Source organism: Apis dorsata, unplaced genomic scaffold (genome assembly GCF_000469605.1).
Source record: "Apis dorsata unplaced genomic scaffold, Apis dorsata 1.3 scaffold_797, whole genome shotgun sequence".
In the NCBI taxonomy this organism is placed as follows: Eukaryota; Metazoa; Arthropoda; class Insecta; order Hymenoptera; family Apidae; genus Apis; species Apis dorsata.
This window is the reverse complement of record NW_006263938.1, coordinates 78,662-93,755: the sequence shown is the minus strand read 5'-3', so window position 1 is coordinate 93,755 and position 15,094 is coordinate 78,662. Positions and strand designations below refer to the sequence as shown.

At 23.9% G+C, this 15,094-nt stretch overlaps 3 protein-coding genes and 1 long non-coding RNA gene across 10 annotated transcripts in view; 2 read left to right on the top strand and 2 right to left on the bottom strand.

The window, feature by feature from the left end:
* The window catches only part of LOC102671962 (ATP-dependent DNA helicase DDX11), a 7,252-nt gene extending 2,449 nt beyond the window's left edge, over nt 1–4,803 (top strand). For 2 of the 3 annotated variants that reach the window (XM_031513930.1, XM_006622963.2), the window contains 3 exons: nt 85–264; nt 338–553; nt 663–958. In XM_031513930.1, the coding sequence (XP_031369790.1) occupies nt 85–264; nt 338–553; nt 663–923 (657 nt within the window). In that variant the 3' untranslated portion in view covers nt 924–958. Of the gene's footprint in view, nt 1–84; nt 265–337; nt 554–662; nt 959–4,651 lie in introns of those variants that run through there. The other variant, XM_031513931.1, reaches the window with a different exon arrangement.
* LOC102672277 (aldose 1-epimerase-like) lies at nt 1,011–3,178 on the bottom strand. The gene is made up of 9 exons (XM_006622966.2): nt 3,055–3,178; nt 2,794–2,973; nt 2,537–2,685; nt 2,205–2,432; nt 1,987–2,151; nt 1,751–1,851; nt 1,529–1,634; nt 1,246–1,452; nt 1,011–1,181 (listed from the first exon to the last, which is right to left on the bottom strand). Exons 1-9 carry the CDS (start codon nt 3,122–3,124, stop codon nt 1,089–1,091), a joined length of 1,299 nt encoding a protein of 432 aa, XP_006623029.1. The 5' UTR covers nt 3,125–3,178; the 3' UTR covers nt 1,011–1,088.
* Nucleotides 4,804–7,275: 2,472 nt separating the features above from the next.
* LOC102671189 (mitogen-activated protein kinase kinase kinase 10-like) overlaps nt 7,276–15,094 on the bottom strand; it is a 10,539-nt gene continuing 2,720 nt past the window's right edge. The window contains exons 5-15 of one of the 5 annotated variants that reach the window (XM_006622959.2): nt 14,870–14,990; nt 14,631–14,779; nt 14,373–14,545; nt 14,202–14,222; nt 13,755–14,001; nt 13,507–13,626; nt 12,790–12,987; nt 11,330–11,359; nt 8,643–9,054; nt 8,104–8,439; nt 7,276–8,036 (exon numbers count right to left, since the gene is read on the bottom strand). In XM_006622959.2, the coding sequence (XP_006623022.1) occupies nt 7,304–8,036; nt 8,104–8,439; nt 8,643–9,054; nt 11,330–11,359; nt 12,790–12,987; nt 13,507–13,626; nt 13,755–14,001; nt 14,202–14,222; nt 14,373–14,545; nt 14,631–14,779; nt 14,870–14,990 (2,540 nt within the window). In that variant the 3' untranslated portion in view covers nt 7,276–7,303. Of the gene's footprint in view, nt 8,037–8,103; nt 8,440–8,642; nt 9,055–11,329; nt 11,360–12,789; nt 12,988–13,506; nt 13,627–13,754; nt 14,002–14,201; nt 14,223–14,372; nt 14,546–14,630; nt 14,780–14,869; nt 15,051–15,094 lie in introns of all 5 variants that reach the window. The other 4 variants (XM_006622956.2, XM_006622960.2, XM_006622958.2 and 1 more) reach the window with 4 other exon arrangements.
* LOC102671089 lies at nt 7,983–8,482 on the top strand. Its single transcript, XR_004151510.1, has 2 exons — nt 7,983–8,220; nt 8,306–8,482. It is a non-coding gene; the product is annotated as an uncharacterized LOC102671089 (long non-coding RNA).

The window sequence follows — 15,094 nt, the reverse complement described above, 5'->3', positions numbered from 1 at the left end:
ATTTTTTAATGATAAATTATATACTAAATTTATATAAAATATAATAATATATATAATAAATGAAATATTTCATAAAAAAAATAGTTGGATGAATTAGGGAGAACATTACTCAATTTAAGTAATATCATACCAGCTGGTATTGTAGTATTTTTACCCTCCTATAATTTTGAAGAACTTGTATACAAACATTTAGAAAAATCTGGTATTATTGCAAAACTTTCTTTAAAAAAACATATTTTTCGAGAACCAAAATTAGCTTCTCAGGTAATATTAAAACTTTTTTTTGTATGATTTTTATATAAATTACAAATTTAAAATAAATAATTAATTATTATAGGTAAATAAAATTTTGGAACAATATTCATTTTATATAAAACAACCACAAAATTCACAAAATGGATCATTATTATTTAGTGTGGTTGGAGGTAAATTAAGTGAAGGATTAAACTTTTCTGATGATTTAGGAAGATGTATTATAGTTGTAGGAATGCCTTATCCTAATATCAAATCATTAGAGTTACAAGAGAAAATGAAATATTTAAATGAAAATATTGTATGTATTTTATTTTATTTCTTTATTATAATAAAGAATCTTGATTAATATTATATACTATACATATTTATTTTTTAATTTATATTTTTTTTTCTTCTTTTTTTATTAGACACCAGATGCTGGCCAAAATTTCTATGAAAATTCATGCATGAAAGCAGTAAACCAATGTATTGGAAGAGCTATTCGACATATTAATGATTATTCAACAGTAATATTATTAGATAAACGATATATTCATAAAACTAAAATATTACCACATTGGATTCAACGTACATTAATGATTCACAAAACTTTTGGTAGCATGATTGGCATTTTAGCTAAATTTTTTAATAAGAAGAAAATTAACTTTGATAAAAAAAATGACGAATAAAAATAGAAATATAATAATAAATACATAACATAAATAATATATTTTATATATTAATATTACATTTTAGAAAAAATTTTTATTACAAATATTTTTGAAATTAATATTTAAATTATATAAAATTTATAAAATAATAAGAATTAATACAAATATAAAGATTTGACTATATTACATATAATTTGCAAGATGCACTTCAAATTTATATGTCAGATCATGATAATAAACTTGACCAGGATATAATATAGAACACGGAAAATGTGACTGAAAAAATTTGTTTCATATATTAATTCTTATCTAAAAAAAATTATTTGCAAAAAATACTCACATAATGGATTGCATTAGGATAATTTTGTGGTTGGATACTGAAAGCACTATACTTTTTATATTGAGCTCCATTTTTTCCCAAAATAAATTCTATCTTTTTAGGCACAGTTATTATTTTTTTATATTGCTTTTCTACTTTTATTTCTTCTTCTTCATCTTCATAATCACTTTTATATAGTTCATCATTTTCTTCAATTTCTCCAATATCCTACATAATATTAAATTAATTTCATAATATTTAAGTGAATAAAATGAAATTAGAATTAATTAAAATATTAATTTACTTCTAATAATTCATATCTAGGTAAAAGTTCTGGGCTAATTTGAGGTGGTAAACGACCTCCAGTATAAAATTGTACTCCACGTTGATCTGAATAAATTTCTAAAGCACTAAATATCAATATTTAAATATATATTTAATATATACTTAAATATATATTTATTTATTATTATCAATATTTAAATATATATTTAATAAATAATTAATATATTTGATTTATATGTACCGTCCACTTTTTATATGCCATACTTTGGCTACAAATGAGCTACCAGATTGTCCACTTTTTGTAACACACAAATTATGATCATAACCTTCTCCAGGTGGTACCTGATAAAATTGAAAAATAAGATTTAAGAATATTTTATAAATAATAAATAAGATTCAATACTATTTTAAAAATATTAACATTATTTATATATTATTTATTTAATATTATAAAAATATTATATTATAATTTTATACCTTTTCCATGTATTCTCCTAAAATTCTAGGTATTCGAAAATCCATTACTGTTCCACCTACTCCACGTATAGCACCTGTTGGAATTGGATCTGTATAGTCCGCAAATGTCCATCGATCACAATTTAGTAGTACTTTATGTTTTCTCAATTCAGCTTCTCCAGAATCCTATTATATTTTATTTATTTAATCAAATATATGTTTAAGAAAATATTACTTACATGTCCAGCTAAATTAAACATAGATCCATGTGATAAATTCACTATTGTTGGTTTTGAAGTTGTTGTTCTCATACAAATATCAAGCTTATTATCTGAAGTCAATTTAAATCTTATTGTAGTTAACACTGCACCTGGATAGCCTTCTTCACCATCTTGACTTAAATAGCTCATAACAACTGAACATCCAGCAATGTATGAATCCCAAATTTTACGACCAAATCCATTTGTCTAGTAAAAATATAATAAAATTATTTTATATAAATTTATTTATATATTAATATATAATAATAAATTTTATTTATATATTGATATATGATATAATTAATTAATACTCCTCCATGTAAATGATGTTTTCCATTAAAATCATTTTTTGTTAATTCATAATCTCTGCCTCTAATAGTAATATGTCCATTTTTAATACGATTTGCACATCTGCCTAATATACAACCAATAAATGGATTTGTTACAGGATTTGTATATCCTGTAATAATTATATTTTAATTATAGTATTAATTTAATATTATTGTTATTATTATTATTGTAATAATAGAATTATTATTACAATTATAAGTCAATAATAAAATTATACCTTTTATATTATCAAAGCCAAGAACAATATCAGCAGAATATCCATATTTATCTGGACATTTTAAAGATACAATTGTAGCACCCCAAGTAATAACAACAATTTCCATTCGATTAGTATTCACCATAGTATATGATTTTATCGTTTTTGGTATAACATCAGACAAAATTTGATCTCTATCATCTAATTACAATAATCTATTATCAATTTAAATATTATATTATATTAATTTTGTTAAAATAAAAATCTCATTAATCAGTTTACCAATCCAAATTTCTCCAAATATTCCTTCTGTAATTGTTACATTTTTGCAATTGCAAGCATGAAAATCCATATTTAATGATATAATACTGCAATATTATATATATTTAAATAATATCTTATTTAATAAAATAATAATAATAAACTTACATTAAAACAATAATTTTACTTTTCATTTACTACTATAAAAAAATTTAAAGTATTTCATTGAATTTCTTTTTTGTTTAGACAATAGAAAATCATTTTTTAATATTCAAACAAAAGCATTTTTTACTGTAAAAATATAATAAAAAAATGATATTTATATATATTTTTGCTATTATTTTAAATGATTTATTAATAATAATAAGGCATCATCTACAATTTGTGATGCTTTAATGTTACAATAATTATAGTAAATAATATAATATATACTCCAATTACTATTTATAATTTATATAATTAATATTTATAGAATAATGTACAATGCTTGGAAAAATACATGAATTTTTAGTGCAAATCAGACACCGCATTAATACATTTCCCATTCAATTTTCATGTTTTATTATATTTAAATTTGTTAAGTAAAAAATCGAAGACAATATTTTTTATTGCATCTTTTTTAACGAAATTATTTTTCTCTATAATTTTATATAATAAATTTGATATTTTTTTGTGATATTGTATCATTTAATTTTTTATTGTTTTATATATTACTGATCATGCAGTGTCCAATATATCTTTGTTTGGCAAACTATATCCATCGCAGAAAATTCTTTGAAATTTCTACATCTTCGTACAACTGTTAGAGTTATATTACATCAAAAATTCCTTCCTCAAGCTTTGGATTCTGCATTACATTACTTTAAGGCGCACACCAAAGCAGTCACTTGTTACTTAAATACACGTGGAACACATTGCACTTAGCTTATTAGTAATATTCTTATAACTACAGAGTAATTTAAAATTTAAATAAATCATCAGTAATTACGGATTTACGGGTTGCAGTACATTCTACGTCTTATAAGTTCACATATACAAAACAATACTGACACAAAATTAATTTTATATATAAATATTGAATAATCAAAAATTTCTAATAAAACTATGATAAACTCCTCAATATCAATAATTTTCAAATGTAATTAAAAATATTAAAATGTTTATCATATTTTGCAACAAATAATTGTAAATATATATAATAAAGGAAATACCACAGTAAGTATTTTGTGTACATAAAAAATACGTTTGTTTTATAATTATCTTCTTGGTCAATCATGTTATCATACAAATTATTATTTTTAAGCAGCATGCATAATTTCAACAAGAAAATATTTATATTTTAAGTTTATATTAGAAAGAAACATATTCAAAATAACAATAGTTTTCATATTATATCGTTTAAATAAAGAAATTTAATTTTTTAAAAAAATAATGATTTTATATTTATAAATTAAATTTTATAATATATAATTTAAAGTATTTATTGCAAATATGAAATTATATCATTTATATAGTTATTCTGAACAATGTTTCTTCATATGTTATTTCTAATCAACAAAACATATAATCTATAAATGGACTTTGATAAAATATAAAATTGGATTTTTCTTATTTTCAGGTAAAGAACTTATATAAAAAATAAATATAGCTTAGACTAGCACTGACGGCGGTTGAACGCCATTACATCATTCATAATTTATAGTTGCCTAATATTATACTTGGTAAGTAATTTATTATTAATTATTATTAACGAGAGAGAGAGAGAGAGAGAGAGAGAGAGAGAGAGAGAGAGAGAGAGAGAGAGAGAGAGAGAGAGAGAGAAAATATTGGTATTAACATTCTAAGATTTCATTAAATATTTTTCAATTGTTTTGGAAGCATTTTCAACTTTTTTATCTCTCTTAATGTATTAAGTACATGATACTAGCACCGCAATATATCTTTGTACAACATAGAAAGGCATATCCATGAAATATTTATTCTATAGGTCTTTAATAACATCATAAATATTTCAGTCAACTGTTTAATTTTTTATCATATATAAGATTTCACAAATTGAACTTTGAAAAAGTATATAAAAATACAACTAATGAATTGATGTATACAAGAACTAATTTAATATATTAAATATATTTTTTTTAATACTTAAATATAATTTTTATAATTAATTTTAAAAAAATTTTATTAATAAAAAGAAATTTTCGAATTTTCAAATTGATAAAAAAGTATATTAAAAGATTTTAATATAAGATTTAGGCAGCAAAGCAATGATATGATATTTTAAAAATTATATAAAAATGATTAAAAAAATACTTCTTCAAAGTTTCTTTTCTTCTTTTTTCTTTTCGACAATATTTATATACATTAAGACATATTCTACAATACTGATTATTATTCAAGATATTATTATAAAAACAGTTTTGAAATAAAAATTTGTTCTTTTCTTATATTTTACATTCTATGAGGTCAAAAAATAAATGAATTATTTTGATTCCATAAAACGGCGTAGAATATATGCAACATGTAAATAAGTTTTGATTAGCATTTGTAAGTTTAATTTAAATCATATGTTAGTTATTTGTTACAAAATCAATTAACATGCACATATCAAAATCAAATTTAGGTTGATTTTTTTTAGCAATTATGAAAGTATGGAATATAAATCAAAATAAAGGATTTTATAAATTAATTTCATTTTTACTTTCTATCCAAATGATAAAAAATAGAAAAGAAATATATTAATATAATATCCAATATTTTGATCATCTATTAACATCGTAAGTAAATACAAAATTATTTCACTCATGCATTTAAAATTTCAAGAAAAATTACATACTTTACATAATCAATATAAAGGAATGTATTGATCATTATTACATTGTTAAGCAAACAATAACTATCCAATATGTACTTGTATGTACAATAGTGATTATGTATATGGAGTGTCCTTGTTCAAAAATTTTTGTAAGTATATCACACATTAGATGACTAATATAATTTATAAATGAACTAAATATGTTAAATATTTTTCTACATATATGCCAATCATTTCAATATTATTTTTATAAAAGAAATATTATTTTAACTGCATATGGCATACTAAATTAAAGCTATCACACTAGTAGCTTACAAATGCATTAAAATTGCTACTGTACAAACTTTTCACATTTGTATCTAGTGCCATGGTATAAAGATTAAAAGTTAATAAAATAATATACGAATTTGATAATTTAATATCAAAGAAAACGTATATCTATTATACAATTCTTATCAATTACAGATGTTTCATACTTAAGCATATACAGGAAAACATTGTGTTAGAAAAGGTTACTATAATCTATTGTTTATTATATAAAATTATTCTACAAGTATATATTCATATATATTGTCACAAAGTAATATTTAAAAAAATGATAAATAATCTTGTTAAATAATCAACAATGTTTTCCTGATTATATGTTTCATTTTACTCATTGCAATATATAATTAATTTCAACAATTATTTTTTTCAGTCACAAAAATTTTGATGGAATGTAAATTATGGTTATCATTAATATCTGTAATAAATATGAGCAGACAGTTGTAAAACTAAAGGAACAACAAAGTCTCATTTTTCTAAGATGATATTAGACAAACAAATATAGAATTTAATTTTTAATATTCTGAAAAAGGAGTTAATACCATTTTAAATTGCATAATATAACAAATATATAGGATTTTATATATATTTTTCAGAATATTTGAATTAAAATATTTATTCTTTTTTATAGTTTTTCAAGTATTCATGCAAATAATAGAAATATATAATATTTAAATATACTAAATACTAACAGCAGATGCAAGATGTGCGGAATGTATGAATAAAATATTTATAATACATAAAATATAATTTAAAAAAATTGTGTAGTATTGAATGGTCAATACAAGAATTATCTCGATATTTATATTATTTCTACAAAATATACATGAGACATGTCAGTTCTTTATTAAATTAAAAACAGTCTAATTGAATACAAGAGTCTTTTATAAGAATGTCTCAGTACATGGAATGTTAAATTCTTACTGCATTTGATGTTCAATATTAATACATGATAAAATGTTTTGCAGGAGGCAGTGCTTTGACAACGTGCATCGCTGTATTTTCTAGTTATGATTTGATAAATTTCTGCCATAAATTGTTTGATTCATGTGATTGTAAATTGAGTGTTACTTTCAAGATTGACAAAACTTTTTGAATTCCTAATCATCTGTCATTTTAAATAAGCCAATGCTATGATAAAAATTCTCTCTCTAATTCAGATATACTTGGTTTTCTATTTCTATTTATCCGTCGATTAGCTTGTAACGGCACGGTAACATCTTGATTTTGTCCATGTACGGGAATATCAAGTAATGTTTCTCTATGTTCACGCGAAATGTTCACTCCATCTCGATCAAATGTTACTGGAGAAAATCGAACTCTACTTATAGAAATTTGACTATCCTTAGCTGAAACATAACTTGAATCCTCTGAAGTTAAAGAATCTGGTGGAGTAGGATTTGTTGGAGTACCTGAACCTGAATTATTTTTACTTACGCTTTTATTTGGTGAATTATACGAGTAATTGGATCGTTTTAAACTTGATCGTAATCGACTAACTACTTCTAAATTATTGGGTCTTTCTCCAGAATTTGAATTTGAATCGTGCGAATTTTGACGCGTCAACAGTTGAGAACCATATTCATGATTAAGCATACTAGGACTATATGTTCCAACATTTGAAACAATATTTGAAGATCGTTGATAATAATGTCCAGGTGAATATAAAGAATAATCATCCTCATCTTCTAAACGAAATGTTGGATTAATGTTACTTTGACTCGATGTACTTGCGTTTGATACATTTGATGAAGTACGATGATGAGTATATGAAGGAAGTCTTGACATTGGTCGAGCTGGACTATTTATACTGCTTGGATTATCATAAGCATGTGGAAATTCAGAACACTCAAGCATTCTATCACTAAAGGAAAAAAAGTTAGTATTTATAATAAAAATTTTTTATTTTTATTTAATGCTAATGAACTTACTGATAATCTGTAGGTACAAAATATGTTGGTTCTGGTGATCTATAATATTCTGGTGGAACAACTGTATATACTGGAGGTCCATAATCTGGAAAGGGAGCAACATTGCCCATATATATTGTTGGTACTCTTTCCATTCGATCAACTCTTCCAGTATCATGTATATATATATCTTCATTACTAGTGCTGCTACTTTTTCTTCTAGGGCTTGGTGTTGGTGCATTAGAACTTGTATTGCTTGCATAATGTTGTGGTGAATCAGTAAATCTTAGAGGTTTATCAGGTATCACACTAGGTGGAAGACCAGGTGCTATACCACCCATGTTGCTTAAAAATGGTCTGTAATAATGTTTTATTTTTAATATATATATTATATATTTTATATTACATATATTTTATTATATTATATTTATAAGTGTATAAATGTAATATAATAAATATACAATAAAATATATAAATATAATATAAATATATACTTAATAATTTATGTAATTTATGTAAAAAAAATATATAATTACAAATTTAATATTTTAATTTCATACCTGTAATGCCTAGCTGGTCCATGGTATGTATTATGGGGATAACCACTACTTGAACTAAATTCATAATCAGGTCCAAGATAACTGGAATTACGATTTGATCCAGTATCTGTTTGAAACCACCATCGTGGAGGTTCATCTTCACATTCTCCAAGTCGTGGATATAATCTTGGATGAATTGGAGATATGTTTGACATTCTTACATCATATCCAGTAGCTACTCCAGCTAACATAGCTGCGATATTATATAAAACCAATTCTATTACACTTAACTTTGGCTTCTTCATTTCTCCATTGTAAAGAGTTGGCATTGGTACAGGCATTGGCATAATGTAAGGTCCAGTTAATCCAGGCTTCAAAGGATAATCTGATGTTATCCAATCAGTTGAGAGATCAGGTGGTAAAGTTGTATAGTCTATAAAAATAATCAAATTTCTACAATAATAATGATGATATATTTTTAAAAATATATGTACTTATAATTATAAAACATGATAAAAATTTTTACTTTCCTTTCTATAATATCAAATATCAAGATATTATATCAAGATACTATTACTTTTAATTCCTTACCTTCATATACAAATTTTACAAGCCTCTTATAAATATTGTATATTTTTTGTATTAAATTTAGATTAAACAGCTTAGGATAAAAGTTATAACATGCTTATTTGTTATTATATTATTCATAATAATTTATGTGTATAAGCACAACATATTACGTGCATCATATTAAAATATTACATGCCACAAATTTAAACTATATTTTATTATCAATAATTTTCAAAAAGCTTGTACATTATTATTTAAAATACATGTTAAACGCATAAAACCCATATCATAAAAGTAAATATACATGTTGAAACTTTAAAAATTAAATAAAATATAAAAAAAAGAAGTAAAAATTATTTTTAAAACAATAATTGATCTTAATTAATCTTATTAATCTTATTAATCTTAATTAATTTTACTCTATACAATTTTTGTTTTTCTTTTTTTACGTTTTTTCATTTTATTCAGTTTAAAATGTTTTCTTACTTATTTGTTATAATATATTATCAATTTTATTTCTTCAATAATAATATATAAAAAATATTGAAAATATAGTTATTATATAATTATATTATTATAAAAATATTTTATATATTGAATAATTGAATAAAATAAAAATATTGAAAATTGAATGGTGTATTTTATGATAAACAAGACCAAACCCAAATGGCCTTAATAGTTAGGATCCTACTGGAAGCATGCAGAAGGATTCTTTTACGCTCGATTATTGGTTATATAAAAAATAAATAATAGAACATTTTATAATTTTTTCCTTATTTAATTTTTAATTAATTAGTAAATTAATCAAAATAAATATATTATAATTTAACTAAAATACATATCAATATAATAATTAAAATATACTCAATATTCATTTAATATTATAAATATTACCACAAACCGAGCGTAAAAATTCAGAAAACGAAAAAACAAAATTCAATGTGTCCAACTGAAAAGGTTTTATTGAAAAAATTTCTATTTCTAAATACAAGTGTGCATGTCGCTCCATGTGTCGTATGTAACATGTGCAAAATTTCTGAATCTAAAAAATATCGAAAATCTATGATAATACAAAAATGAAATCGCTGTTAAATTAGGCTGAATAAGTTAACAAAATGTGAATTGATTTAGATGCGAATAAAGCAATAAAGAAAAAGATACAACTCCAAACTCTACTTTTACAATTAAAACATGATATTTTGCATAAATCTTATGACTTTAACTTAATTTTATTTTAATTTCTGGAATACAATTATGCAAAAAACACACTTTTTCATAAACGCCACTAAATGAAACAATTTTAATATAGAATTTTTTATTGTAGTGGCAAAAGCACATGATTTTTTTTATATAGTAAGAGGCTGTTAGCTCTGCTTTGTTAGAATGTTATATACTCCAGATAACATCAGAAAAGAACCAACACCAGAAAGATTGCATTTACTCTTTATATATATTTTATTAAATTACAGTTTAAAGTACGAAGTTTTTATCAATTTAAATTAGGATAAATAGTTTTTAGATTATTGTAGGATACTGGCTACCCTTTATTAAAATATCCTAACATAATATATCTTATATATTTTGATATTATTATGTAATTTGATAGACATTTGTATTTGATAAACATTGATTAATATTAATTAATTAAACTATTAATTTATGCAGATGAAACAAATTTTACTTTTTTATTTGATTCTTGATAAAATTAAAAAATATTCCTTATAAGATACATACCAATAATATGTACCATTCCAAAAATTCAACAGAATAAAATAATCTTAAATACACTATCAACATAAAAAAGGAAAATAGTTTATTATTAAATGTTTGCAACTGTACACCTATTGCTAAAAATATGCATATATATAAAATTAATTTTTAGATAATCAGGAAATATAAGAAATTTAATTAAATTGCATATTCATGCATTTCAATCAAAATAACTTTAAGCACAAACTACATAAATAGAATTTAGCAAAAGAAAAAAAAGGAAAGAAAATATAAACATAAAAAGGCACTATCCATCTGAGATCTTTTAATAATGAAAAAAAAAAAAAATTATTGGCTAGTGATATAAAAGAAAAACTAAGTCTCCTATAAAATGTGAAACAATTGCACAGCAATATAAAGAGACTTACGAGTGGGATAGATGCTTTCCTCTGAAAGGCCTGTGGTAAAGAAAATATAGGACTGTTACTAAAACATATAAAACAGAAAGAAGATATTCTCGTGAAACGCGTTTAAGAATGATGTGCACATCTTTATCTTTGTGAAATGCAATGTTATTTATCATTTTTCTTTAAAAATTTTTCGGCAATAGAAGTCTTAAGTGAATCATAAATAATTGAATTTATATCTTCAGAACTTTTATGTGAAGAAATATCTTTAAAAGATTCAATTGAATTTTTCTTTCCTCTATAATTGATTTGCGAATTTTGACATTCATAATCTTGTGCATATCCAGATGCATGTATAACTGAATTAATTTTATCAACATGATCTTTTTCACAATTACGCAAATATTCATTACTTTTCGATTTTTTACTTAAAGAGGAATTTAAATTAAAACTTTGATCTACTTGTGAAGTGCATTGTTTTAAACATATGTCTGATATATCGGTAACACAATCAAAAGAGGTAGGAGATTTTTTGCATTTATTATCTGAAAACAAACCTAAAGAATTTTTTGAAATGGAACTATCATTTGAATGTTCTGAATCAAAATTACAAAGTTCTGATTCAAGACTTTCGAAGTCTATGCCTTCTCGAGAATTAGCAGTTAAAAATTTAGGCATTGCACTATTTTGATCGGAATCACGCCGTGATTGCGATATTGCAAAATATGTCGAAAATTGTGGTATAGATATTGTATTGTCTAGGACACTATATTCTACTTTAACACCAGTTTTATCATCAAGAGCATCTCGACTTCCCCAAGCCTTCATTTTATTAAAAACTCTCAATGGACTTTTAGAAATTCTGGATTTATGGTGAAATTTTTTACCTATAGAATTTTCAGGGCTTGATTCTAATCCATCTATATCATTAATTTTTATAGTAACAGAATTTTTCTGTTCTGTACTATGTGAAGAATTTAAAGAACTTTTTCTTGATCCAGAAGGAGAACGAAAGAAATCAGCGAAAGCAGCTAATCGTGATTCTGAGCTATCTCTACGTCTCGATTCTTTTGATTTACTTCTTTCGCGTTTTTTGTTTTTCACACGTTTCGCAGTGCCAACCAAACTAGATGCTACGTTTTGTACAAAATTTGAAGAATATGAGTGTTCCCAATCACCGATCACATGCTTTTGACATTTAGAAGGTGAAATTTTCGAAGTATTTCGAACTATAGATTTTGAATAATTATCCATAACTAAATGGTCATCCGAAAATTGAGTTTTAAGATTATTTGCTGATTTATGTAAGACTACTGACTCATAAATATCATTGTCCACAATAACCGAATCTTCATTACAAGGTGGACAGCTTGTATTTTGTATAATGTTGTTAGAATTTTCTGGAATGTTATAACTAAATCCTGGTTGATTGTCTATCAAATTATTTGCTGAGGAGTACAACTTTCTTGAGGAGGGGTTACCTATTTCTTGAAGAAGCGGGGAACGATGTGCCAACAGAGCGGTACGTAGGGGTGTCTTTTCTAGATCTGGAGCAGAACGAGACCATCGTTTGCCACCTGGAGATGCGGGATTTGGTGGTTGCGTGATAATAGCTCCACGTTCACGTTGGTGAAGTGTTGATGGCCCCCAAGTCTTACCCTTTACTCCATCTGCTGGTACTAAAGATGGAAGACAAAAAACAAAACGCTACTCACTACAATACTAAGTTTCCCTCTTACCCTAAACTCTTTTAAAATATCTGCACACTTCAAAAAGATAAAGGTGTTTTATGAGATTGATTAAAAGATTATAAATTATATCTATAAAATTATTCATTAAAAAGTTATTTTCATTTTAAAAAATACTTTCATAAAAAATTTCTTAAAAATAAAAAAAATTTATTTTTTAAAATATTGTAATATTAAATAACATGTTCTTCTTTTTATTAATTATATATATTAAATGATAATAATTATATAAAATATATAAAAATATATTCAAAATTATTCACACCATGCTAATAAAAAATCAATATTAAATTAATACAATGTATCTACAAAGCACAAACAATATAATTCAAATTTTTTGAAAATATTAAATTAAAAAAGTAATTAAAAAAAATATTTGAGAGCAAAACCAATCATTCATTATTGGTCGAAATTATATATTATTAAAAATCTAAAAAATAAAATACTCACATGCAATTGCACGAAGTCTTGGAATACTAGGTGAGCCTGGTGGACTATTAGGTCTTGATGGATTTCGAACCTTTCCTCGATCTAATGCTGTATGTTGAACAGTTATTGTGTGACGAAAATCTGTAGAAATGTAAAAATGTTATTTAATGTAAATGTTATTTAATTTTATAATTAAACTATTTAAAATTTTATATAATATTATTAAAATAAATTACATAATATAATTATATATAACATAATATATTTACCGGAAGGAGCGCTTATATTACTTCCTGGTTCTTTTTTATTTAATTTTAATCTCGATTTTTTGAATTTTCCACGTCTTTTGTTTGGTGTAGGAGTATTTTGTTGTTGAATTATCATTACAGTAAGTTCACGCTCTAATAAATCTATTTCTCGGGCAGCTAATTCTTGTTCTCGCTGTCTTAAGTTTTCTTCATGTTGTCGTTGTTGAACTTGTGCTTTTGTCAATTCTTCTTCTCTACAGCGCAGTTCCTAGTATATAAACATAAAAAAAATACTATATATAATTTGTTTGATAATTTTAGTAAATTATCATTTTAGTAAACGATTTAACAAATATTTTAATAAATAAAATTTATCATTTATAATGATAATTATATATTTTTTTGCTTGAAATAATTTAATAAAATAAATAAAAATAATTCAATAACTTTATTTATACATTATCTTACCTCTTCTAATGAACGGCATGCCTTTGCATAGCATTTGAAAGAAGGAAATATTATTTATATTGATATAAATAATAATAAGCATGCCATACTTGCACAAATTATAATGATAATATTAATTTTGTTGTTATACTTTTTATCGTTCATATTTAACAAAATTTCAAATTTAAATACCTTTTCCTTCATGCGCAATCCATGAAGAACTTGTTCAATTTCAAGTCTCCAATCTTCTTGCATTGTGTGAAATGATTCATGTGGTGTTGCTGCAAATGCACTACGTACTTCATCTAATGCTACTAAAATTTCTGCAAATCCTGGTCTTGAATGACTATCAGATGCCCAACAAGCTAAAAAATTAATTTTTTTTTTTAAATTTATATAAATTAAGACATTTTATATTTTTAAACTATAAATGATTATAAATTTATACACCTTCCATTAAAAATCTCCAAGGTTGAGGACAAGTTGATGGAATGGGCAATGTAAGCTTATTTACTGCAACTCCATATGCTACTGCTAAAGCATCTATTCCTTTATAAGGTGTTTCACCAGTTAAAAGTTCCCATAAAAGTACTCCATAACTAGATATATATTTAAAGTATTAATATAAAAAGATATATTTCATTTAATTATAATAGTTATACAACAGTAACAGGAGATATAAAACTCACCTCCAAACATCACTGGCTTTACTGAAAGTACTCTTTTTAATAACTTCTGGTGCCATCCAAGCATATGTGCCCGCCGCTGACATACGAGTTGTTTTATAAACCTCTCTTGCTAGTCCAAAGTCTGTTATTTTTAAAGTTTTATATTGTAGATCATCATTTTCTATAGGCTCACTCAATAACACTATTATCAATGAAAATAATATATTATTTTAATATATTATAATT

Excerpts from the sequence above, each read along its gene's own strand:
- LOC102672277 (XM_006622966.2), bottom strand. The coding sequence starts at position 3,124 with ATGGATTTTCATGCTTGCAATTGCAAAAATGTAACAATTACAGAAGGA. Across the intron at positions 2,152-2,204 it reads TGTTTAATTTAGCTGGACAT|GATTCTGGAGAAGCTGAATT; the intron begins GTAAGTAATATT and ends AAAATATAATAG. Across the intron at positions 1,635-1,750 it reads TGGCATATAAAAAGTGGACG|TGCTTTAGAAATTTATTCAG; the intron begins GTACATATAAAT and ends ATTGATATTTAG.